The sequence below is a fragment of the Podarcis liolepis genome (assembly GCF_965112155.1).
Source record: "Podarcis liolepis genome assembly, chromosome: Z".
Taxonomy (NCBI): domain Eukaryota; kingdom Metazoa; phylum Chordata; class Lepidosauria; order Squamata; family Lacertidae; genus Podarcis; species Podarcis liolepis.
The window spans coordinates 43,223,028-43,250,111 of record NC_139570.1 but is presented as its reverse complement, the minus strand read 5'-3'; the positions used below and the strand labels follow the sequence as shown (position 1 = coordinate 43,250,111).

Genomic DNA, 27,084 nt, shown 5'->3' with positions numbered 1-27,084 from the left:
CATCCAGCCAAGCAAGAGGCATTGTAATAGTCCATGAACTCATTCCAGCCAAGCAAAAGCACTCAAGGGAGGGCATGGAAAAGGACTGGTGATGGGCGTGGCATAGGGAGAGTGGGTGTAGCTCAGGGAGAGTCCAAAGTGCCAGGTAGAGAGACGTTGAAGGCTGCATTTAGCCCCCAGATCTAAGGTTCCCCACCGCAGGCTAATATTTCAAGAGCCATACAAAGGCCTCATCCAGATGATGAGGACCTTCCCCACCAATCAAGGAAGCTCGGAAGGACACATTTTCTTCTAGATCAATCCAAGGGGTGTTCACCCATCTCTATTCCATATCACTTTCTAGATTTGGTTCAAGGTGCTGGTGTTGACTCCACAACAACTTAAATGGTTTGGGCTCAGCATATCCTAGAGTCTGCATCTGCCACTCTGTTTCACCACAGTTTTGAAGGTCTTATTCAGTTGCAAACTGATCGCTTCTGAACTCACTGCTGACCTCTTCCTGGAGGTCAACCACCCTGTCATGATATTGGTTTCACAGAGAAGTAACTTGCTCCATGTAACTTTAACTGTTGCAGGACCATTGATAGGAGGGAGAGCTGATCGGCACAATCACATCGAAACAAGCTTTTCTCATTGTTCCTTTCTATTGTGAACATAAAGGAGATTTGAAGCCATAAGAGAATTCCCAAGGAACTGAACCTCAACATGGGCCTCCATGTTTGGGTACTGGCCTTGGTGACCATCGCTTTATTCCATCAACACGTTCATTGTGGACTCATCAAAAGAATTATTCGGCAGAAGAGGGAGGCTGGACTCAATGTCACATTGCCGGAGGACAGCCAGCCTGTGGTCTTTAACCATGTCTACAATATTAAAGTCCCCGCAGGCAACCTCTGCTCTGTGGACTTGGACTCAGCAAGTGGCGACTCAGAACTCAAGACTCAGACTGAGCAGGACAAGCAATACCAGGAGCATACATTGAATGAGGAGAACCAGATTGTCTTCACACACAGGATAAACATCCCACGACGGGCTTGTGGCTGTGCAGCAGCCCCTGATATCAAGGATCTCCTAAGTAGGTTGGAGGAACTGGAGGGACTGGTGTCCTCTCTGCGAGACCAGTGCACCAGTGGATCCGGGTGCTGCCCCAGTGGACAACCAGCAATAGGTATGGCAAAGCAGATGCTCCAACTACTGAGCTATGGCCCTTCAACAATGTAATGACTGGGGTGCTGAGTTAGGAACAAAGGAAGCTGCCTTATGCTGAGTCAGACCACTGGTCCATCTAGTCCAGCATTGTCTACACTGACTGGCAACAGCTCTCCAAAGTTTCAGGCAGGGGGATTTTCCTGTCCTACCAGGAGATGCTGGGAATAATAATAATTTATTATTTATACCCCGCCCATCTGGCTGGGTTTCGCCAGCCACTCTGGGTGGCTCCCAACAGAATTAAAAGCACAATAAAACATCAGACATTAAAAACTTCCTGAACAGGGCTGCCTTCAGATGTCTTCTAAAAGCCAGATAGTTGTTTATTTCCTTGACATCTGATGGGAGGGCATTCCACAGCATGGGTGCCACCACTGAGAAGGCCCACTGCCTGGTTCCCTGTAAGCTCACTTCTTGCAGTGAGGGAACCATCAGAAGACCCTCGGAGGAGGACCTCAGTGTCCGGGCTGAACAATGGGGGTGGAGATGCTTCTTCAGGTATACTGGGCCGAGGCCATTTAGGGCTTTAAAGGTCAGCACCAACACTTTGAATTGTGTTCAGAAACATACTGGGAGCCAATGTAGGTCTTTCAGGACCAGTGTTATATGGTCTCGACTGCCACTCCCAGTAACCAGACCAGCTGCCGAATTCTGGAGCAGATGCTCCAGTGCATGCAGAGCAGATGTTCTACCACCAAGCCATAACAACAGGTGTTATTGTTGTGGGATTCAGAAATGCTGCACAGTAAACTGCTGATTCCTCATATGTTTGCTGTCCTAAAAGGCTTTCAGTCTATTAGGTGGACCCAAATAAATAAATCAGGAAAGGAAGTTGTAGTCAAGAAAGGCCCATGATGGATAACAGGTACACGGTGCAGTTGTTTTATTTGTTCATTCTGTTTAATAATGTATACCTCACATTCCCAAATATTTCTTCAAAGAGCCTACTTACACATTCAGAACACAAAATGAATAAAGCATTCAACATTTAAAGGGGAATCAATATTAAATCCTATTAGCAGTCACAAAATAAACCCCAGTGTGGCTGGTACTTTTCCCTGTTTTAAATGGTGAGTGTGTTGTGAATAGACTGAGGGTAGCTAGGGATTCTATCTCACTTTTGTGCAATAAGTTGCATTTCGGCCATGCAAAAGTGAGAGGTCTGTACACACACATCACATTTCTCCATCTCCCATCCAGGCAAGCAAGAAGCATTATCAAAGAAGCATTCCAGCCACCCAAATGTACTCAGGCTGGATGCAGCCTATGGGAGGGTCTAAGATCTGGAGAGAGTCCTTTTGAGGGCCAAAAAAAGAGGCATGGAGGGTTGTGTATGGCTGTGTAGCCTGAGTTTCCCACCCCTGGGTAGGTGGATAGACTATATGCAAGGAGGTGGTGCATCACAGTTAGGAAGCAATTGGTATTGGCTGTAGGCACCCTACTAGAGGACGGGCCTTAGCAGGAGCATGGTAATACAGGCCCCTGTTGTCAGCCCTGGAAAAGCATTCCCCATGCACCCTTCATCCAGTGAGCTCTGAACAGGCTCGAAAAGGCCACACGAAAACAATCCTGCATTCACACATACATTTGCAGCTATTGAGATTCCTCCCCACCATCAGCGCAGGTTTATGAATCAAGAATGCCAAGGAAGGCAGAAAAGTCAGTGAACCAACTTCTCATTATCATTAATTGCTTAATGCCAAGATAAGTATGTAAGTGGGTTACAAAAACAGCTACACAAATATAAAAACATCCATAATGAAAAGGCACATTGTGTTGTATCAAATGTAAATTCTATGTTAAAGGCATTTAGTGGCATATGTGTTCTGTTTGTGAATGCTGTTGCACAAGAAAATGCATAAGCAGGTTTGTGGTAACTTTGCTGCGCAACATATTTGGCACTCTGTCCTGCAATGAATTTAATCTTGCCCACGGCTAACACTCAGTTGTCCACTAGCCCAAGAGGCTTTTGCTTCAGCAGACAGAGACATAGCTCAGAGAAGACCCACTGAAATTAATTGTCATGACTAATTTCAATGAGTCTGTTCCAGATATAATTTAGTTGGAGAATAAAAACATTAAAACAATATAAACTTGCATCATCAAAACATGTAACAAAACAATCCCATTAAAGCAGTTAAAACAGGAGCCTTAAGTCAAGAGAACAAGGGAACGCCTACGTAAGTATTGTCAGAAGCTGAAAGGATGCCAGTAAAGGTGATTGGTTGGTTTTTTCCCCAAGTTTGATTTTTTTGAAAATTTCTGACTTAAACCAGGAGTTGCAAAGAGTAGCAGTGTGCCTCTGAGTACCAGTTCTTGGGAATCACAAGTTGGGGAATGGGCTGTTGTGCTCAGGTCCTGCTAGTGGGATTCCCATAAGCATCCAGGCAACCACTGTGATAACAGGACGCTGGACTAGATGGGCCGTTGCCCTGATCCGGCAGGGCTCTTCTCATGTGTTTATGTTAATGGAGGGAAACTTCTAATCCATAATGTTTTCTGGTGCTTCTTTGTTAGCTGTTGCTGGTATTTTTTTTTTTTTTAATGATGGCATGCTTCCTTGTTTCACTGGCACAGGTCACATTGATGCTACTCCCTACTGCAGTGGACGGGGAAACTACAGTAATGATGTCTGTGGCTGCATCTGTGAACCTGGTTGGAAGGGCCCCAACTGCTCTGAACCAGAATGCCCCCAGAATTGCAACAACAGAGGGCAATGTGTCAATGGCAAGTGCATTTGTGATGAAGGCTTCACAGGGGAGGACTGTGGGCAGCTGACATGTCCTGGGGACTGCAATGACCAAGGCAAATGTGTTGATGGCAAGTGTGTGTGTTTTGATGGCTACACCGGGGAGGACTGTAGCCAGGAAGTTTGCTTGGTGCCATGCAGTGAGAATGGGAAATGTGTCAATGGGCAGTGCATCTGTACAGAAGGCTTCAGTGGGACAGACTGCAGCCAATCCCTGTGCCTCAATAATTGCAATAACCGTGGGCGCTGTGTGGAGGAGGAGTGTGAGTGTGACGAAGGTTACACTGGAGAAGATTGCAGTGAGCTTATTTGCCCCAACGACTGCTACGACCGTGGCCGTTGCGTTAATGGGACCTGCTATTGCGATGCTGGGTTCACTGGAGAAGATTGTGGGGAAATGACTTGTCCCAGCAACTGCCATGGGAATGGTCGTTGTGACAAGGGTTCGTGTGTATGCTATGAAGGGTTCATGGGGGATGACTGCGCCAACCGGAGGTGCCCCAAAGACTGCAACAAACGCGGCCGTTGCATTAATGGACAATGTGTGTGCCATGCAGGTTTCCTGGGCCTTGACTGTGGAGAAGTGAGATGCCCCAGTGACTGCAACAACCACGGTCGCTGTGTGAATGGCCAGTGCGTGTGCAATGAAAAGTACATGGGGGATGACTGCAGTGAACTGCGGTGCCCCAATGACTGTAACAACCGTGGCCGCTGCATCAAGGGGCAGTGTGAGTGTGATGAGAGGTTTATGGGGGATGACTGCGGAGACTTGAAATGCCCTAATGACTGCCACAACCATGGAAGGTGTATCAATGGGCAGTGCGTGTGCAACGAGGGCTTTGTGGGTGAGGACTGTGGGCAGCTGCAGTGCCCCAACGACTGCAATGACCGGGGACGCTGTGTCAATGGCAAGTGTGTGTGTGATGACGCCTTCACTGGGGTGGACTGCAGTGAACTGCGGTGCCCAAAAGACTGCAACAGGCATGGTCGCTGCATCAATGGCCAGTGTGTGTGTGATGAGGGCTACACAGGGGAGGATTGTGCTGAAAGGACCTGCCCCAATGACTGCAACAACCGTGGGCGCTGCATCAATGGTGTGTGTGTTTGCAATGAAGGCTTTGTTGGGGATGACTGCCGAGAACTGGCCTGTGTGAACAACTGCAGTGGCCGAGGCCGTTGCATGAACGGGCAGTGTGTTTGTGAAGAGGGCTTCACTGGGGTAGACTGCAGCCAACTGCAGTGCCCCAAAGACTGCAACAATCAAGGGCGCTGCATCAACGGAGTGTGCATATGCGACGAGGGATACCAGGGACAAGATTGCAGTGAGCAGTCCTGCCCCAACAACTGCAACGATCTCGGCCGCTGTGTCAATGGACAGTGTGTCTGTGAAGAAGGTTATGTAGGCGATGACTGTTCTGATGGTAAGTACCACCCAAACAGTTACCATTATGTGCATGGGCTCCCCGTGGGAGGCAAGGTGGGGCAGTTGCCCACATGGATGAATCACCATTCTCAGTATTCTTTTATTTATTTATTTATTTGTTTGTTTGTTTGTTTTTTATTTATGAAATTTTAACAGCTTTTATGCACACATTGTACTGTATTCATCATCACTTCTTTTCCAAAGACTTCCTAATCCATCTCTCTGTGGCATACTATGGAAATCTTGATCTGCTGCATATCCTCATATTTTACCCATTATCATTTCAAGACTTCCTTTTTGATGTTATCTGCTACTCATATGTTAACTCCTACTTGTCAGTTAAATTGTATATTATACCCTCTAAGATAATCTCCAAAACACCTCCACTCTTTCCTTATCTTTAACTCATCCTTATTCCTTAGTTTTGCTGTCCTGGTTACTAATTCTATGCATTCTATCCATTTGTTCTGCCAGATTTCCTTTGTGGGTATCTCTTCTGCTTGCCTTTTTTTTTTTTTTTTTTTTGCATATACTATTCTAGCTGCAGTGGTTGCGTACAAAAAAATATTGAGTGTCTTTTTTGGAATGTCATCGCCTATTATCTCTAATAGAAAGGCCTCTGGTATTTGGGGAAATGTGAGTTTTAGAATTTGTTTCTAATTCTGTGTGGATAATTTACATGAGCATATTTGCATGACCACCACGTATGGATCAGGGTTCCCTCCACTTCGTGGCACTTCCAGCATAAATTAGACCCTTTTAAATACATTTTCACTATTTTTTCTGGGTGTCAAGTACAACCGGTACATAATCTTTTGTAGGTTTACTTAATATGTTGTAACCAATATCTATGGCCCATTTTGTCATTGGCCCATTTTGCCTCACACTTTCTAGGCAGAGGTCTGCACTTTAAAGTTCCAAGCCTGAATACTCTTTCTTTTCCTCCCCAGAGCTTTCCCTATGAAAACCTGCTCTTTAAAACTGAAGTGCAATGAAAAGCAATTTGGGTTTTCTGTGGATTTCCGTTTCCTCCAATTCAGCTGTAAAGAGCAGGTTTTTGTGGGGAAAGCTCAGGAGCAACAACAACAAAAAAGAGCACTTGGACAGAGCTTTAAAGCATGGAGGGGAAGTAAGAGAAGGCTAGAGTGAAGGGAAAAGCAATCTCCTCTCAGCACCCTAAACAAACTGTGTTTCCAGGAGTCTCTGAGGGAAGCCGTTACAGTTTAAAGTGCTATGATACTGTTCTAAATGCATAGTGCAGATGGCTTCAAAGTTAGAAACGAGCTAAAGGTTCACCACAAACACTTAATAGAGCCCTCTTTTAACTGTACTATGTTGAACAGCAGGGAATGGGTAGCATTTTTCCTTCTAAAAACAACAACAAGCAATATGAAATGCAGGTTCTAGCGTACATAGGGTGCTGGTGGGAGCCTTCAGAACCCTGATTCCCCACCTACAGTCCAAAATGACTACCCTGATCATGTGGCCTAGCCCTTAGCATGGCAAATGATCTGTGTCTCAGTTTTAAAAACACATGCCATTTGATTCTCTGCCATAGTACATGTTTTTATTTTATCTTTTAATTTCTCTTGTTAGTATTGCCTCCAAAAGATCTGACAGTTACAGATGTGACTGATAAGACTGTCAACCTGGAATGGAAGAATGAAAATGTGGTCAATGAATACCTCATCACCTATATCCCTACCGGAACTGGTGGCTTAGACTTTGAGTTCAGAGTGCCTGGGAACCATACGTCAGCCACCATCCGGGAGCTGGAGCCTGGTGTGGAATACTTCATCCGTGTTTTTGCCATCCTGAAGAACAAGAAGAGCATCCCAATTAGTGCCCGTGTAGCCACTTGTAAGTACATTAAAGCCCAGCTGATCCATTCAACTAACTTGCTTGTCTACAAAATGCTTACCTTCCTGTAAAATCAGGGTGGAATACATGGGTGCACTGCTGTTTGCTTCTATGTTATTGTTTCTATGTTATGAGCCCAGATGTAATTAAGTGGGTACTAGTTGGGGCAGCCATCATTTCCCCTGGTTCAGAAATCCTTTCTCCAATACTAGCCAAGTGCAAAACACCTCTTATTTAGCAAAGGAGGCTGGTCCATTAGGGTGAATGGGGCCTGACACTGCCCTGCCAGCTCTCACCTGCCTACTTTTTTTACTTAGGACCAGCCCAGAGGGTAGAACTGCCTATCAGCTTCCTCCTCCTAATTCTCTGTGTTGCCCCTTGCAGAACCAAGCAGGAAGGCGCTTCATCAGAAAGCCAAACCTGAGTGAAGGCAATGCTCTTACTCTGGAATGACAACATGTGGGCAAAGGGGGGAAATGGGCCAAAGAGCAGAGCATGAAAAGATTTAAGCCATCTTTACAGCCCCCCCCCCTCCTGCCCTGTTGATATTTTCACCCCCTCCCATTGCAAGAATCTCCTGATCTGATGTTTTCAGAAAGGAGGGGGCGGAAACTGCTCTTCTTCTCTTCCGCTCCTCACTGCCTGACTGACTCTGTGTGGAGAGAGTCTTATCTATGTAGTGACTAGATGGCTGAGTAGGAGCTGTAACACTCATGCAAGCCAGTAGTTCTTTAGTTTGCTGTAGCTATTAGAAATAAAAGAAGTTATGCTTCACAGCTAGCTTCCGCATTATTTATTCTCTGCTGAGTCTGGTGCTCACAATGCACAGTTGTGAGTCCAGTGCACTGAGACCTGCTTTCCGGAACTGGAGGGTCTCTAAAAGTGCTCCAGTTGCCTAGCCCAGTTGGGGCAGAATCAGTTATTGAGGCCAGTCGCTGACATTGGTTAAAAGGCATACTGACACGCCCCACCCCACATTGCAAACAGGAATGTGGCTCTTTGCAACCTTCCAATGAGTTGATGGATTTGGAGGAACTGCTTTCTTTCAGTCCTAAATCCTGGGCCTTCCTCAAGAATGACAGGGAAAAGGTTTGATAGTGTGGTCCCAGTATGTCGGATTTCTTCTTTGTAGCTTACTGGCTTTCAAGTAGTGTTCCAGCATATAGTGTTGGGGGTATTTCTATATATATATATTTAATGGATATGGTTTGAATGCTGAAGCCATGCCTCATGGATCTGCTTTCTGCTATTGCTTTCCAGATTTGCCTGCTCCAGATGGCTTGAAGTTCAAATCTATTAAAGAGACATCAGTGGAGGTGGAGTGGGACCCCCTGGACATCCCATTCAGTGGATGGGAGATTGTTTTTAACAGCCTGGTAAGGAAAGATTTGGCCTATGAATGGGTCCCTTGTGATGTGAAGGGCCCTGGTTACATTTCTTGCTTCTTTAAATTCCAATTGTTTAACTTTTGCATTGCAGAAGGAGGAGGACAATGTGGGAATCAGGAACAGTCTAAAGAAGCCCCAAACATCGTATTTGCAACCAGGCTTGGCACCAGGACAACAATATAATGTGTCTCTTTATGTTGTGAAGAATCAAACCAGAGGACCTGGCCTCTCGAGGGTAATAACAACAAGTAAGTAGCAACTGAATGTGATCAGCCTCTAGGTGACTGTACCAGTTATTAGTCTGACTATTTAGTGAGTTGCTTCTCTTGTTTGTTGCGAGAAGAAAATAGATACCCTGGGAAGGTGAGCAAGCAGCAATGCTGAGAGAAAGCTAGAATGGATGGCATTTGCAGTGGACGACTGTAGCAACTGTCAAAACTGATAGTTGCTGCAATCTTCAAGAGGCTTCTCACCAAACAAAGAATGAGCAAGGTCATCAACAAAAGCATAATGAAGTACTCTATATCCAAACCACAAGCATTATCACTGGAGAACATTTTAACACTAAAGACTACTTAGTTGATTTGAATCTATTTTTCCCAATAGAGTCTGCAATTACAGAATACTGAAAAATCAGGGCTCTTTCCATAGTGAGAAAACGAGATGCCAAGGTCTGACAGCAAACACTAGAGGCTGTGCTGTGAAAGGGAAGGGAGAAAGCAAACCAGTCAAACTAGCCTCTTCCTCTTAACTTCCACTGCTAGGAAAGGGCCCATGCAACAATAGCTCCTTCTTCTCACCAGACACCCTGCCCCTCTACAGCTGCAGAACACTCCAGATAGCCCAACCCAACCTTTATCTGACTCAGTAAAAGCTTTAGCCTGCCCAAAAGTAGTTCATTTTAGGATTCAGGAGTTGGATAACTGGTGTATAATCTTATTTAAAGGGCCTGTTACCTTTTCTGTGCACACTGGTGTCTTCTGTGCAGCAAAGTTTCAAGCTGGGGGACTTAGAATTACAGAATCATAGAACTGTAGGGTTGGGAGGGACATCAATGGTCATCTAGTCCAGTGTTTCCCAAACGTTTTTGGGCAACGGCACACTTGTTTACCGGAAAAAAATCTTGCGGCACACCACCATTAAAGCCCCGCCCCCGTGACGTCATTCGGGGAGCCGGCGGCCCGGGCCTGAGCTGGAGAAGGAGAGGCGGTGCTTTTCGGCACAAGGCAATCGGCCTGGAATTGTTTCCCGCGCGCTGCGAAAGGGAACAGCTGCGGTCGCGCGAACCCTCCGGCGCTGGGAGGGGAAAGGGCGGAGTCGCAGAGCACCAGCTGGCCGAGCGGTTGCGCGCAGCGTTGCGCTTTTGGAGAGCATGCGGCTGCTGCTAGGGGATCCGGGGACGTGAGCAGGCCTGGCCCGACCCGGGTTGAAGGAGGACAAGCCGGCAGCGCGCCAAGTGAGTTCGGTTGCGCGCGACGGCCCCCGCTCCCCCCACCCCCGCCGGATCCTCGCCGCCGCCGCCTCTCGCCCGCCTCCCTCCCACGGCACACCAGCCGATGTCTCACGGCACAGTAGTGTGCCGCGGAACACCGGTTGGGAAACACTGATCTAGTCCAACCCCCTGCAACACAAGAATCATATCTAAAGAATCATTGACAGATAGCTATCCAAACTCTGTTTGAAAACTTCAAATGAAGGAGAGTCCATGACTTCCCAAGGTAGTCCATTCCATTGTCAAACAGCTCTTACCACCAGAACTTTATTCCTAATGTTTAGTCAGAATCTCCTTTCTTGTAATATGAATCCATTTGTTCAGATCCAACCCTCTGGAGCACCAGAAAACAAGCTTGGTCCACCTTCTGTGTTACAGACCTTTAAGTATTTGAAGATGACTATCGTTTCACCTCTCAGTCTTTTCTTTCTGAACATACCCATCTCCTAAAGTCTTTCCTGATCCTCTAGGGAATCTCTGGTCCACCCACTGGTCAGGTTTCACCCATTGGTCAGGAATCTCCCTAGAGCTCAGGGAACAAGATGAGGGATCTGGTCCCAGCAGGTCCACGTGGGAAGAACCAAGCCTCCTCCTTGGAACTCCTGTGATAGAACCACGTGGCACATGAGGATTCTTGGTCTGGGGCATGACAGCCAAGGAGCAAGTCATGGGAGTTGAAACCTTTCTCACATGTCCTCCTTCCTCACCTCCACAATGTAATGGGCAGCAGTTGGGAAGATAATTTGCTTCTCAGAACTGCAGTCTCCTAACCTCTCACATAGTGTGGGCTGCATCTAACCAGATGGCTACTCATTTCATAGTGGAGGGGGGCCATAATTGAGAGGCTAGGGCTGAGGGCCCACTGACAGCCTCCTTCCAGATGCCCCACAAGTACTGGGAGCCAACACTGTTGGAAAGACTAGTAACCTAATATTGACACACATTGGGATAGGAAAAGAAAGAGTACAATGGAACTGTGGAGGATGTAGAGCCGTTGAAAAAACTTATCTCTGCATTTCTGTTGGATCACCTTCCTGCTGTGTCTAGATTCTTACAGCAGTAAAGAGGAACAATAAAGGCACTTTATGTCACTGCAGTTCTCGTTGCTGCTGCAAAAAGAATATGGATGTCCCCAGAGGGTTAGTGAGTGGACAGCAGTACTGAAGCGGGGGTTGGGGGGGGCGCTCTTTGCATGTGCCTGTAGCAACTGTCAGATTGAATAGCTGCTCACCACATGTGGAAAACATTTTATCAAGTTTTATATGTTTTATTAGATACAGTACAGAGAAAATTAGAAAATGTGGTAAATTAACTAGCCAACTAATTAATTATTTAATGAAAATGAAAACTGTTTTGAGATGGAGATGTATGGTCTCTGCATACCCCCACCCCAGAGAATTTTTGCAATTCATTCAAATTTATTTTTGCACCCTTTAAAAAGCCTATTCATGAAGGATTTGTATGGTATCCAAATATTCTAAATCCCTGTTTCATCCTTTTTGGTACTCAACAGAGCTTGATGCCCCCAGCCAGATTGAGGCAAATGATGTTACAGACACTACAGCACTGATCACATGGTTTAAACCATTGGCTGAGATTGATGGTGTTGAGCTGACTTTTGGGCGCAAGGATGTCCCAGGGGACCGAACAACCATCGACCTCTCGAAGGATGATAGCCAATACTCTATTGGGAATCTGAAACCACACACCGAATATGAGGTGACACTAGTGTCCCGACGTGGGGATATGGAGAGTGACCCTGTTACAGAAACCTTTGTCACAGGTAAGAAGTGGTCAGAGTTCTCCTTCCTACTTACCTACCTACCTACCATGGTTTCCAGTGTGGCAGCAATGGATGCAATGGTGTCCTTGAATGATAACTTTGGTGCCCATAGACCCACTGAGCTCCCTCTCACTCAGTGCCCTTTTAGTCATGAGGTGGTGAGGAATTTACTTTTTTTCATCCCTTGAGAACTGCATAGAGCTGGGGGAGGAAGTTGGAAAACAGACACACTTTCCCACTTCCCTTTTCAGCTCTATGTTCTTGTCAGGTCTTGTATTAATTGTACTGGATCTGACTTTCTCCCAGATCACTTGGCAAAGCAAAGTGTATGATCAGAGCAAACTGGCAAACCATAAGCTGCAAGTTGGGACCAGGCTGGTCTTCTCTTGCTGGAGTTCTTGCCTGAATAGCAGCTGATGACTTTTGCTCCTTTGGCCAATGGTTGGGACCAGAGTGTTCTTTTCCATTACCTGCTTCTACAGTTCCAGTTCAAGAACTCCAACAGGTAGTTGGAGCAGGGTGTCCTTTTCCGGCAAAGCAGCAGCAGCTGCTTCAGCCAATGGATGGGTCCAGGCTAGTCTCTTTCTTGCCATGACGTTCTTCCTGGGAGACAGGGGGAGCAGCCCCCCAGTGGGCCTTGGTCTATTGGCTGATTGCAGAGGCCAGTGCGTGTTGCCCTTGAGCTCTGCAAGCTCAGAGCAGACTTCTACTAGGCACCAAATCCATTACTTTTAAAACTATCTACTTTCGTAGAATTGATTCAATCCTTTTTTTACTTTTCTGACAACAAATAGCTGCCTTGGAACCATGGTGCACTGCAGAACATTATGGAGCAATCCACGGGGCACATTCAGTGTACTAGTTAAGCCTTTGAGCATCACTATTGCTCCACATGAACTGCAGATGTGCACCAAAGCTCACCCAAAGTGCATCTGCAGACACACTTCTCTGGAAATGCTTGGGAGTACTGGGAACACTGGTGTGCCACCACATTGAGGAATCTCTTGAGAATCTTCTGAGGAACACCAAGGCACCCTGGGATTTAATCCAGAAACCGCTGCTCTATCACAAGGGTGGGGAACTTGTAGTCCTGCAGTCTGCAGATGTTGCTGAATGCCAATCCATTTCAGCACCAACCAGCATGGCTAATGGTTAGTGTTCACTGGGATTGTAGTGTAGCAACACTTGAAGGGCCACAGGTTTCCTATCTATGCTAACATACCAAGGTTGAAAGTATTGGGTTGTATCCAACTAGGTTCTACTCAGGGTAGACCCATTGAAATGAATGGACCTGTTAGTCATGTCCATTAATGCCAATGAGTCTACTGTGAATAGGCTTGGCATTGGGCAGAAACCATTGTGCTGTTAGAAAGAGAGAGTTCATAAATGCTGAACCAAATCTGAACAGAGCAGAAGGAAGTTTGCCCATCACTAATGGGGAACATGTCCTAACATTTGTTAAGCCCAAAGCTTCCCCTGCAGCTCTGCATATGCAAACTTTGCTAACAGTTAACCACCTTCCTTCTGCCCAGAACTGGATGCTCCAAAAAATCTGAAACACCTGTCTCAGACGGATAGCACCATCACCCTGGAATGGAAGAACAGCCAAGCAACACCAGAAGCTTACAGAATTAAGTATGCCCCCATTTCTGGTGGAGATCATGCTGAAGTCACAGTACCCAGAAGTGACCAAGCCACAACCAAAGCTACACTCACAGGTATGGCTCACCTGAAAGGTAGTCAAGTTACTGTTGGACCAAATGTCTATATAAGTTGCATGGCCTCAAGCTTGAATTGCATTCTTAAGACTACAAATCTTATCATGCAGGGCTAGTTATAAGACTACAAATCCTATCATGCTGTGGCATTCACAAGTTCTTAATCTTTTTTATTAAATAAAAGAGGGGGACACCTTTTTGACTGACACAGAGATGGCAAAACATATATGTTTAATATAAAAGATAAATAATTGCACTTTTAAAATCTTCACAACTAAGGTTTTATTCCTATGAAAATGTATACTTGTTTAATATATTAATTGATTGGTTTAAGAACATATAATTAATTGAAACTTCTTTAATCAAATGGCAACATGAATAAAAAGCTATTTCTGTTCTTTCTGTTGTTGTTTAGGTCTCAGGCCAGGAACTGAATATGGCATTGGAGTGACAGCTGTGAAGCAGGACAAAGAGAGCTCTCCTTCCACTATTAATGCTGGAACTGGTAGGAAAATGTCTCATCTTCTTTATAATAGGAAACAAATTGCCTGCCAGGAACCCCAGGGCTGTGGATTGTATGTGTAGCCAGGCTTCAGTGCCCTCTTCTGACACAGAAAGGAATAGCAGCGGTGATCAACTAGCAGTACAAAGCCTTTGTATTGTCCAGATTCAATATAAATACTTTCTCCATCTTTCCCAGCTTAAGATACTGATGCCTGGGTTCCTGAGCCACAGAATACATTATGCAGGTCTCGATTCAAGTATTGTCACCCAGGGCTGCAGCCTGACCCTGACAGTCTTCATTAAACACTCAGCATTACAGGAGTAATGAAGCTTTTCCAGCTCAAGGGATGATTCCCCTCAGGGGCATCCCTTTTAGAGATGCACGCCAGTAGTGGGTGTGGCCTGAGGCAAAAAGTGGGCAAAGCAAAGGATGGGATTCTAACCTTCGTAAACTAGGCTCCATTCCAGCTTTGCAGAAGTGAGAGGTTTCTAAACAAACACATACCTTTCACCATCCAGGGAAGAAAGGGGAATAATCACAATTCAATGTCACATATGATTCAGGCAAAAGCACTTGAAAAATCACAGGGCAGTGTTGCTGAGAGACAGGCATTGGGGAGAAGGTGTGGCCTGGGGAGGAGTCCTGTGGGCTGGATAGAGAGGCTTGGGGGGCCACATTTGGCCCCTGGGCCCTAGAAAAATAAGGGGAGCCAGTGAAAACAGGAATCATTGTAAGTATTATTATCATTTATTTTTTCTCTAATGGGCTGGCAGTTAGTGAGACTGTAGACCATTACCACAGCCCACTTAAACTGGGACTTGGGTGTATGTATAGTTGGGGTTCCCTTTTTGTTTCCAAAGCTTGTAGGCAGACCTCTTTGAAACCCACATTTTCCCCATTTGTATGTAACCCTGGCCAAATAGTGGTATGGTGCAAATAAGCAAATGTGCAGGCTTCTGGATAGGAGATCATGGCTGCTTTATGCCTCACTGCTCACTTTGCTGCTATGCTTAGCTAAACTGTGGAGGGTCATTCAAACCTTGTGCTTTAACTCTCTCCACAAGCTGTATACTATAGAGCAAACCTGTATGAGCTCATGCTCTGTTTGGAGAGAGCTAAATCCTGGCTCAAAGCTTGGATGACATACTGAGCCAAACCATGGCTTAGTTTGGCACAGCACAGCACCAAAATGGCTGGGGAGAAGCAAATTGGCTTCATTCTCCTGTCAGGGAGCCTACGTGTTTGCTTATTACATACAAACCAGGCCAGTGTTTTTGTTGGATGCAGTGTGCATTCACATAGGAAGTGCTGAATTACCTTGGGCACCAGGTGAATGAACATTCAGAATATCCCACATACTTTCACAAATGATTATTCTGCACTCTTAAGAGTACAACTCACATGATCTAGATTAGAACCAACACCTTTCTCAATACAGAGGGGACTACAGAGCACAAAGCTCCCAGGACTGAACTAGACCAGTGATTTCAAAAAATGGATAAATATCGTGCCAACATTCTGCGGGTATATGTACATTTCAAAATTGCAGAGAGAGCTTGCTAGGCTCTGTCATGCATAAAGCCACGTAAATTTGGAGCACACTGCACTCTTTCCTCCTGTATCAGCAAATTTCTAACTGGCACTCTGCCTGTCCTGGAATAGAGAGGGGAGTCAGAAAACTGGTATGTGGGTAGGGCTGTTTTACCTCCCTCTTGAAGCCACTTCTGAAGAGGACATTGGCATGGACTAAAAAGTTTCTTTCAAATCACTAATAGTGGTGGTCAACCAGTGGTTGTCACTAGGCCAGGTCTGAACTGCAGGCTATCTGCTCACCACTGTATCTTATATCGGGAAATGTGTCCCAAAAGCGCATACAAAATTGCAGCCAGGCAACAGGATCTGTCTGAGGGTTTGCAGAGGCAACGCTGTTTGAGCAACTAACAACTTCATCATAGGGCAGGGATGGGGAACCCTTTTCAGCCTGAGGGCCACATTCCCTTCTGAGCAACCTTTTGAGGGCCACAGGTCTATGGAGTCGGTGCCAGATACAGAAGTGTGTTGAACAGCAAATGTAAATGCCACCATTATACAGTTTCTAGTTTCACTGCATGGGCCTGGATACCTGGCCACAATGCTGCCTACCACAGAAGGTGAGAGGACTTGTAACATGCTGCTCACTTTGTGGGGGGGGGGGTATCTGTACCCAACATGCATTACATTTTTTGCTTCCACACCCCTGCAACCCCCACAACCCTCTCGCAACCCTTTCAGTAATATAGGAGGAAACATCTCTTAAGCAATACAGTACCAAATGTTTGGGAATCTTCCAGTAACAGTTCTCAGTAGAAGGAGACTCAACCTCTCTCTGCACTTTTTACACAGCTTGTAGTCCAGAAGAACAGGATCAACAGACTATACTGCTCCAGCTCCACCCAAACACAATTGTTCATTAACTGAGTCTTGTTAAATCAATTGGTCTACGTGGCCCAAAATGGTCCCACAACTCTACAATTCTCTTATTTCTCTTTGCACACAGATCTGGATCGTCCCAAGGACTTGGAAATCACTGATCCTACCGAGACGACTCTCACTTTGCGGTGGAAAATACCCCGGGCTAAAATTGACCGCTATCGCCTTACTTACATGACCCCTGATGGGAGGAAGAATGAAATGGAGATTCCTGCCGATAGCACGTCTCACATCCTAAGGTCCCTAGATGCTGGGACAGAGTACACCATCAACCTTGTGGCAGAGAAGGGCAGGCACAAGAGCAAGCCTGCAACAGTGGTTGGCTCTACTGGTACGTGCCTTTGTGTTTGCATCTCCCCAAACAGGTTCTTGGATTGCACAATGGTTTCCAGCCTGAGGCCAATAGCCCCTTGTACACTGACCCTTTGGCTCTGACCCTTCAGTTCATGCCTCCATCCAAATTGTAGGCTTAAATTCCTATGGGGTGTGGGTACAGCAGACAAAAAAAAAAGATAGGCAGCCCATAATATGCCTTTTCTGCAATCAGCCCCACTTCCCTCTTGCTCCAGCTTATGTTTGCATCATTTTAATGTTTCAAGAGTTCCAGTGGTCAGGCACATGAGCAGCAAATGTGCTTTGACCCCAAAGATGAGCCCTGTAATATGCCTCTTTTGCAAAGGATGGAACCAGGACACTGTGCGGTTATTTGCATGGCGATGCAAGTTGCCACATTAAATAGTCTTCTAGATTGACTTGGGACAGGTTAGGGACAGTCTGAACCTTAGCCCTATTCACACCTTAAATGCAACTTTAAATAGCCACTTTAAAAACAATCTGGGAACTGTAATTCATAATGGGTGCTGACAGTTGTTAGGAGACCCCCCTAGTTCCCTTGCAGAGCTACAGCTTCTAGAGTGGTCTAACAATCAACCTCTCTTCACTGGGAAGTCTGGGACTGGTAGCTTTGGGGGAATCTATGACTGTTTAACATGGTGCTATAGTGCTCTAAATGTATGGTGTGAATATGGCCCTTGTCATGCAAAAGCTCATTCCCAGGGAGAGAAACCATCAAAGGCACAAGTTTACATCTGATTAATGCTTGCAGCCATATATATGATAACAGCATCTTCTTTCTAGGAAAGAACTTTTCAGGTATGAGTTTCCCAGCCAGCCATTCCAAGTCTTTAGCTCCAGTTTTGGTGGTCTGTGCAGCTAAAGAAGTAACAAGATCAAAGTTTCATTCTGTACATATTTACAAGATGTGCATTGATATTCAGATTAGTGTCTGGATGTTAATGAAATCCCCATTGTTCCTTTTATGTTTCAGCAATAAAAAATAGAGTTCTTTGATGGGGGGGGGACTGGCATGGGCAGCTCATTGACACCATATGGAAGGCTTTTTCTTCACCTCTATAGTCTCATCTGGTTTTGAGAACCCAGGACAGTGAAATGCAGATGTTCCCCAAATTAGCGCATGCTCCACATTTCCCCCATTTAGGTATTGAGTACTTAGGGACCACAAGGAAGGGAAAGGGCTTTCTTTTAGATTTTCACATCCAATACTGATCATTTGAAAATTTCAAGGCAGACAGTTTCTTTTAACCATCTGCCAAGGCAAAACTCTAAAAAACGCACATGCTATAAATAACTGGAATCTCTCTGCATGAAATAAATTATTGGTCTATTGTGGATAGGGATGGTGGGAAGGTATTCATTGCTCTCAGCTTGCCTAGTTTTATCTGTCAACTTCTATATGAGGAAGGTCCAGATTCTGAGGTGTATTCCCATTCCTGCTCAGTGGTAGGGCACCTGATTTGCATGCAGAAGACTGCAGATTCAACCCCTGGCATCTCTAGCTAGGGCTGGGAGAGACTCCTGCCTGAAGTCCTGTACAGCCACTGCCAGTGTTAACTATACAGAGCTAGATTGAGCAATTGTATAACGCAGCTTCCTATCTTCCAGGGGAAAGGGCTGTAGCTCTGTGGTAGAGCACATGCTTTGCATGTAGAAATTCCCAGGTCCAATCCCCCAGAATTTCCAGGTAGGGCTATAAGAAACTCTGGCCTGAAACCCTGGAGAACTGTTGCCAGTCAGTGAGTTGTACTGAACTGGGAGCACGCCCATTTAGATCAAGGAATCCAAGTTAGTCATGCTCATTAATTACAGTAGGTCTATTCTGAATAGGACTTACATTGGTCACAACACTATGTAGACAATACTGAGTTAGATGGGCCAAAGGTCTGACACAGTAAAAGCCAGCTTCCTGTGTTCCATATTCTTCTAGGGATTGTATAAACGAGGTCTGAGCAAAAGTTGTATAAACAAGTGAGCTCAGATGTCCAAATCTGGACATTTCTGGCATCAAAGCCTTAAACCCCCTAGGGTTTTCTTGTTTTTTATTTATCATTTATATTATAGAGTTATTTCTTCCCCACCCACCTCTTCCTGCTGGACAGGGACGCCAACTATAGGGGGCTCTGGGTGCCCGAGCACCCACACCGCAGGGCCCCTGACTCAACTTCCAGTGCCTCATGAAGCACCGGAAGTCATGTCCGAGGCCTTGTGAGACCTCAGAGATGCTTTACTAGGCCTTGTGAGGTCTCGGAACCTGACTTCCGGGTTCTGAGGCCGGGGGATGTGTGTGACGTCATGACATCACATCGCAACGTGACATCATGACGTTGCATGCACTGGGCACCCATAACCTGGGGCCCAAGTTGGTTCCACTGCTGCTGGGATCCCTCCATAATAAGTACAGGAACTCTTGCATCAAAGTACTGCTAGCCACTGTTCTGTCTCCCTCTGCCTCCAAGTGAAGTTGCCCTTGTCCCAATATATAAGCACCAGGAGGACCATTCAAACAAGGGCCCGGAAGGATGCTGGGATGTGACTCAGGGAGATGATTGTTCCCTTATTATATTTCCTTGATTGCCTCTAACGTGGGCAAGGAATCTTCCATCCTGAGCCAAATCATACAAGACATGTTGCTTCATCCCTTCTGCTGTTAAATGACACTAAGTCCCTTTGTATTCCTTTAGCATCAGGCAGCTTGAATAACCCAGGCTTGGCCTTCTGAATTGGCTTCTGTGATTCTTAAGTTGATGTCCCCCAGGAACAACCCATGGAGGCGAAGACTGGGGCAGGAATTTGATAACATTCCTCCACAGCAAAACATGAGTGGGCTTTTAGGAGCTGCAGCCGATGTCAGTCAGACTCTGGAAATTAAGGAAAATAAGGAACATGAATAACTTAGGTACATTGATTTTAGTGGGTCTACTCTTAGTTGGATATGTTTTGTGGGATTTGGGTCCTAGAAAAAGAAATGGTAGGAATAGTTCCAAGGCCCTGATCCAGATTAAGTTAGATGGTCTCAAATCCCACTGTAACAACAGGGATTTAAGTTGCATTTCCTCCTTGAAGCTCAGGTGACACACATTCCCTGCCCGCCAGTGTTGTCTTCACAACATCCCTGTGAGGTAGGGTAGACTTAGCTTCATAGCTGCAGCTTAGGATTTGAACCTGAGTCTCCCCCACACTTTTTCTGGCATGCCAATCACTGACTCTCCTTCTGGTTAACTCCTTCTGCTCAAGGACCACAGACAGACTGAAGTATAGTTCCATTTGAGACAAAGACAGTCAAAGTTCTACTTGTTCTCATTAACATCAGTAAAACTGCTTCATAGTCTTCACCTCCTCAGCAGCAGGAAGGTTCCTGCTCCATTGTAAAGAGTTGGCTGATTCCTGGGACAAAGAAAACCACTGCATCTAGGCCCTGTGCTATCAATACTGACCAACAGGCACTCCCTGAGGTTTCAGGTCCATCTCTTTAGGTAGTAAAGAAGACAGATTCACCCCAGTCATGATCCAGGAAAGCATTCCCATCTGGTATGATTTAGGGAGATAGGAAGCTGCCCTAAAGTGAAGTAGACCATAGGTCCATCTAGCACACCATTGTCCCAATTGCTTGGTAATAGCTGTCCAGGCAGGACACATTCATTGTTCAGGGTTGAATCTGGGACCTTCTGCATGCAAGGCAGATGTTCTCCCCCTGAGCTATGGCTGAAGTAACAGTGAGGGATCACATTTAAATTCTTTATAGCATCCATATTCTCAATATGAACAATATGAACCATATATAGAAATGGCAGCAGCAGAAGCTGGAGGCTTTGCTTAGAGTATAATAAATAGAGGAATTTCATTTTTGGAAGGAATGTTTATAGCCAGATATCTGTTGTCCATCCAAGAAGCTCTTAACTCAAGACTGTATTTATTCTTTTCTTAATCTACCTGCTATGTCTGGCTACTGTCGCCTCATCTAGGCCTCTATATTTCTCATATTTATTGTATTTCTACCCCATTCTTCCTTTTAGAGAGCTCAGAATAGCTACATGTAGCTCCCAGTCCAAGCTCATGCCTGCTTTGCTTTGGCAGTGTTATAGAAACAGATCATGCACTGGGTTGTTACTAGGATGGGGAAGAAACTGGATTCAGTTTGCATTTAAAGATAAACCAGCCAAATTGACACTTTCCCAAATTAATGTGAATTGAAGCACAACCATCAAAATTCATACTGCTCTGAATCTTGTGATGTAGTTCTCCAGCCAAAAAAAAATTGTACAAAAATGCATATACTAGTATACTGTGTGCAGGAGCATGCATATTAGTGAAAATAACATACAGAAATGCATTATATTAGGAAAATCTGTTTTCTTAGTTGTTGAAAGCATGGCATTTTACCCATTTAACCACTGTATCTGAGAAAATATGAAATTGCTGTTCACTATGAAAACAGGACTCTCTCCCCTTGCCAGTAGTAGACAACTAATATGGAGATATAGGGAGCACTAGCCACTCCCTTCCTTGAAAACATAGGAGTCAACTCCTAGGGGCTGTGGGGGCTTTGGTCCCCACAATAAAATATTTACCTCCTTTACCTCATTCGTTACTGCATTCCTGTAATAGCTTTGGGGGAGCAAATATTGAATTGTTAATGGTTTACTGTAAAGCAGCAGACTGTATGTGTGTGTCTTACAAAATGAATATCAGATGGAAATCAGTCCCTGAATTGCCTTTTTAGATCCCACAGCTTAATATTCTTGCTTGCTAGAAAGCTATAGCTTTACGGAGGCTATCAAGGTTTATAGGTGGCTTCGCTGATGTCTGCTTCCTCAGCTGTGTTCCTGAATCTCCTTTGGAAATCTTATCCCCAGGTTGTCTCCTAGGACATATAGCTCCTGAAGTGTGTGTATAAGTGAAAGGGAGATGGGCTCATAAATATGTAACCAGGTAAAAATGGAACTCATTACCATGAAAGCTTTGAGACAGGCGGTACCTCATCACTCCTTTGCTTGCTTGCTTTGACCTTCAAATCTGATTAACCAATTTGGCTCTCTGTCCTTTACATCTAGAAAAAGAGCCTGAGCTGGGGAATTTATCAGTCTCAGAGGTTCACTGGGATGGATTCCAGCTCACCTGGACGGCTGGAGAAGGGGCCTTTGAGAACTTTGTCATGCAGGTGCAGGAGCCAAACCAGCCAGAAAATGGACATAATATCACCATCCCAGGCTATTTGCGATTTGCGAATCTTACTGGCCTCCTGCCAAGCACTCTTTACACTATCACTCTCTATGGTGTGACTCGGGGCTACAGAACAAAGCCCCTTTCAGTTGAATCCATGACAGGTATCTTCTTCTCTTTTTTTGCATCTGCTCACCTGTTTCAGCCACCATTTCTTGCTTCCTTCCTTCCTTCCTTCCTTTGCAGAAAGAGAGAGAATGGCATCTGCTCAACCCTGCATTGTTTCCCTCCCTCCCTAATGACGAGCAAATCTCCTGTAGGTTGACTATTTCATTTCATGGTAACCCGTGGAACCACTTTCTGGAGAGCTACCAATTGACATGCTACTTGCTTCCCTGCTATTTTCATCTAAAAAACAGAGACAGGGGTTTATCAGTTGTGATGCTTTCCTTATTTGAAGAACATCCCTAGCAGAATATTGAGGAACTGAGTGAAAAGAACTGAGGCTTGGCTGTAGATTAAAGTAATCTTCCAGCATGAAAACCATAGTCCTAAATCTATGCTCAAAGGCACTTTCCTCTGCATTTAATTTCTTTTATAATCATCTGTATTCTGAAGATCTCCAGGCAGCATAATATGCCTCTTCTTCCACTCCATATGCTATCAGCTCAGTACAGTATTTACAAAGTTTTTTTGCGTTTCAAAAATGTGCAGCTATTTCCTGAGAGTGTTCTCCCAGTTTAGTGTGTGTGTGTGTGTGTGTGTGTGTGTGTGTGTGTGAGAGAGAGAGAGAGAGAGAGAGAGAGAGAGAGAGAGAGAGAGAGAGAGATCTAACGGATATTATTGCAACTTTCCCCTCTAGAGTTGTGCATAGGAGAAGACTCAAAATCATTTCTAGGGAGCTGCTCTGCATTCTGCTTCTACGCATGGGGGCCTTGATTATCTTCGACATCTATTTTGCATTGGCTTTTAGCTTCTTTCCTTATTTGCTTGCTTGAGCTGGTCTCTCCCCCATTTCATCTCCTGCATTGTTCAGCTCGGGACTTGAAGTCAAATAGAACAGACTTTGAACTTTCAGTTAAAATCAAAATTAAAATCAAATTCAATGTTGTTTCCCTTCTTCAGCGATGAAGCCCGAAGTCAGCAACTTAACAGTTTGGGGCATCACCCCTGAAGGCTTCAATCTCTCCTGGATCACCACCAAAGGAAACTTCGAGAGCTTTATCATTGAAATTATTGATTCCAACAGGTTGCTGGAACCCATGGAATACAACATCTCAGGCCATTTAAAGGCTGCTCATATCTCAGGGCTGTCCCCTAAAACTAATTTCATTATCTACCTCTATGGAGTTACTCGTGGTTTCCGTACTCAGGCATTAAGCACTACAGCTACTACAGGTATATGATCCTACCTCATGTGCATCATGTGTTATTCAGTTTCCTTTTCAAGACCGTCCTTAACCTCAGCATCATTTACTCTTTCACACTTCCTATTGCCTTCTGTTGAATTGCAAAAATGGACAACCAAAACTGTAAGTGTGCTGAAGTGTTCCCTTACATGAAAAGATATTTGGAGCTTTTTTCATGGGCTTTTTTTTTTTTTTTTTTTTTTTTTGGTAGGGAGAAGGGGCAATAAAGTGGAAAATTAACTATTTGTGTATGCCACTTTTAAAGTCATTGTTTAACTATGAAAGAGGTAACGATGGCCACCAACTCGGATGGCTTTAAAGGAGGAGTACACAAATTCATGGAGGGTAAGACTATCATGAGGCACAATGGCCAAGTTCTCCTTCTAGTCTGTATGCCTCTGAATACCAATAATGGGGAATCACAGATTGTGTTAACAAGATGGTGGACTATGGTAGGCCTTTGGCTTTAATCCAATAGAGCTCTTTTTACAATTTTGTAACAGAGATAAGTTTTTCTTCCTCTCTTATAAACACTGAAAGTAGGGGTTATCTGGTGAAGATGGCTGTGGCAGATTTAGGACCAATAATAATAATTCACTCAATGCCTATTTAAATTATAGGACTTTGCTGTGGTGCAGCAGAGATTTTATTATGTTCCATGAAGAAAAGCAGCCATTTTTTCTAGAAGTGTAGAACATGAGCGCATAAGGGAAAATGAGAATAGAAATGCTTGTTAGTCCATCACAATATCCTATTTGATGGACTTGGGAAATTTCTAAGTAGTTTTTTCTAAGGTATATTATACTTTCCATTGATCCTCCAAAGTTTCATAGGGAAGAAAATGGAAAGTGTGCTAAATATATGTAGCCATATCTAGCATCTCCTCTAGCCCCTTGCAGATGTTGGTTATACATGGGAAGAACTAATGAGTGTAACAACAAATCGCTGTTCCCAGGGAACTCTGGGAATTGTATCTCTGTGAAGAGAATAGAGGTCTCTTAACAATTCTTGGCACCCTTGATGTGTTAAAAATGTGTAGTGCAGGTGGGGCCTTAATCTTAACAATAAAGTTTCCACCCACCCCAGTTTCACTAAAAATATGAAGTTATGAAGCTTCCCATTATACATATAATATTATACACATATTATATACCCCCCCAGATTTACTAAAGGTTTACTGAAGTAACCTGCACATAAATAGACACAGCAACACACATAACTCTATAAAGCAGTCTCAGCTAGCACAGTCTATGTGGGACTAGTAGTCCAACAAAACCTGGAGAGCACCATGTTGGTATCAGAATGCATATGTTTCAATATACGTATAAGAGGAAACAGAGGAAGCAGAGTACAGCATGAGGCTTGAAATTTTATGGGTATGGTCACAAACATATGCACAAATGTATTTTTAAACATAATTTTGCATATAATTATCCAGACTTTTTTAAAAAAAAAACAAAAACAAACGAACAGTGCACATAGTTTAGACAGGAGTAGGTTCTCAATACAAGAGGCAGTTCAATGTGAGAAAAGCCCGTGGGTTAGAATTCTGTGTATATATCTCTTTAAAACTGATTCATTTTCCAGTCCTAGTCGTCTCAATGGTACCTACTGCTTTCCTGTATTTTTGCCATTGTATAAGTTGGACAACCAAAAAGCACCCTTTAAAGGTTGCTTTAAATGTTAGCTCTACTCAGAGTAGACCCAGTGACTAACTTAAGTCCATTAAATTCAGTGGATATATGCTCAGTAGGATTTAGCCGGATACAACCCAAAGTTTACAGGTAGGATTCCACCGGGCATGTTTCTTCTGCATCCTTGAGTTCTTCTGTTATTGTATTCCACCTTGGAAGTTTTGCCCATGTTGATTCCAATGTGTTTTTTCCTCATAGTAACTGCACATCTCCTTAGCAAACTCACAGTTTCAGATACTTCCTCTGACAGCCTGTCCCTCATGTGGGAAGCGCAGGACGTTGCCTTTGACCATTTCCTCTTAGATGTTAGAAACACCAACAACCAGTCTCTGGACTCCCAGCAGCACACAGTGCCGGGGGACTCTCGGAGCTTTGTCCTCATCAATCTCAGACCGAACTCTAATTATACCCTCCAGCTTCATGGCTTGGTTGATGGGCAAAGTAGCCAGACCTTGACGACATGGGCTACCACAGGTATATCACCTCCAAGGTTTGCCTTTTCTCTGATTCCTTTTACTCATAAGTGCAGTTTCCCCAAGTATGATATTTTCCTTCCTGTCTTAATTTAGAAAGGGTGCTTATTTCTCAGAACCGGAGTAAACCTGAAAGGAGGACAATATTGTTACAACTGTTGTGTCCCAACAATTAAGGACTTCTTCTATATATGCACACATGCTAATCTACATCACATATGTGTGTGTATGTGTGTGTGCTACTTACAACATACATATATGCATATATAAATATATGTGTATGTACTTGTTCTAGCAGACATTTTTCTAGAGCATCACTGCATCTGATCTCCCATCACTGACCATCATTGCACTTCTTCTGTCTTTCTTCTTCCTGCCTTGATGTTTTCATCATGAGGCCTTGCTATCCCACAGTTCTTGTCATCCTGAGAGATAGATCTTTGCATGCCACCTTGCTTTATGATGGCACATATCAGTGTTCTGCTGTTGGACCTAGAAGACACCTCAGTTACTTATATTTTCAGTATTGCAATGTATCAACCAAAGAGAGGTGGGAAGCTGCATGGTTGGTACCAATACCATTATACATATCAAGAGTCTCATCTGTCTGGCATCTCTGCATATATTATTATGCTGAGTCAATACTTGGAATGGAAAAGCAAAGCCCATCTCTTTCTTGAGCTTCCAGCCCAAGAGTACAGTCACTTCTACCAATCATCCTTGATTGGGGTTAGGATGATAACATACCTTCCACAAGATGCCAGTGTGTTTTGCTAACAAAGGCACTTCCAGGGTAACCAAGATCCTACTGTATGTCTTGCCTGACAGGATTCTTTCATTTTGCATTGCATGCAGGAGCTTTTAAGTTCCAAGGGCTATGCCTGATCTGACCGGATAAGCATGCTTTGACAATGTCCAAGTGGTGGAGAAATATTGGGGAAACTATTTCAAACTTGCATGTTAAGTCTGGTGGTGCTATATCTGTCTTCTGTGTTGCTGTACATTCCACCATCTTCAGGTGATCATGAGATCACATTGAGCTTGTTTCTTTAAAGGCACATGAGCATTACAAAACCATGCCAACACTGCTTTGTCACCATATGGCAGCATGAGGGCAGTTCTAGCATGAGTCCTTAATTGGGGTCAGTTAGGTTTCACACATGCAGTAAGCAGCGCTGAGGCAAGCACAGCTTCTTGGGAGCTGGCGCCTGCTTAAGTTCTGCTTTGGTCCCTGCTCACACCCACTTTTCTCCCTTCCATTCCTGAGGCAAAAAATAAAACATCTTACCTTGGGGAAAGAGAAGGGAGACTTATTGGGGGGCTCTCCTAGATGAGCAGACCATCCATTGATGTAAGTTATGTCATTTTTATACTCTGGACTTAGTGGTTTTGTGC

General features: G+C 44.6%; 1 protein-coding gene across 9 annotated transcripts in view; it reads left to right on the top strand.

The window, feature by feature from the left end:
* Positions 1-27,084, top strand: part of TNC (tenascin C) — an 82,505-nt gene that overhangs the window by 27,828 nt on the left and 27,593 nt on the right. For 2 of the 9 annotated variants that reach the window (XM_083485668.1, XM_083485666.1), the window contains exons 2-13: positions 576-1,168; positions 3,787-5,379; positions 6,978-7,241; positions 8,502-8,617; positions 8,721-8,877; positions 11,635-11,904; positions 13,437-13,622; positions 14,038-14,127; positions 16,664-16,927; positions 22,005-22,277; positions 23,239-23,511; positions 25,415-25,690. In XM_083485668.1, coding sequence (XP_083341794.1) covers positions 706-1,168; positions 3,787-5,379; positions 6,978-7,241; positions 8,502-8,617; positions 8,721-8,877; positions 11,635-11,904; positions 13,437-13,622; positions 14,038-14,127; positions 16,664-16,927; positions 22,005-22,277; positions 23,239-23,511; positions 25,415-25,690 — 4,225 coding nt within the window. In that variant the 5' untranslated portion in view covers positions 576-705. The remainder of the gene's footprint in view (positions 1-575; positions 1,169-3,786; positions 5,380-6,977; positions 7,242-8,501; positions 8,618-8,720; positions 8,878-11,634; positions 11,905-13,436; positions 13,623-14,037; positions 14,128-16,663; positions 16,928-22,004; positions 22,278-23,238; positions 23,512-25,414; positions 25,691-27,084) is intronic. The other 7 variants (XM_083485673.1, XM_083485671.1, XM_083485667.1 and 4 more) reach the window with 6 other exon arrangements.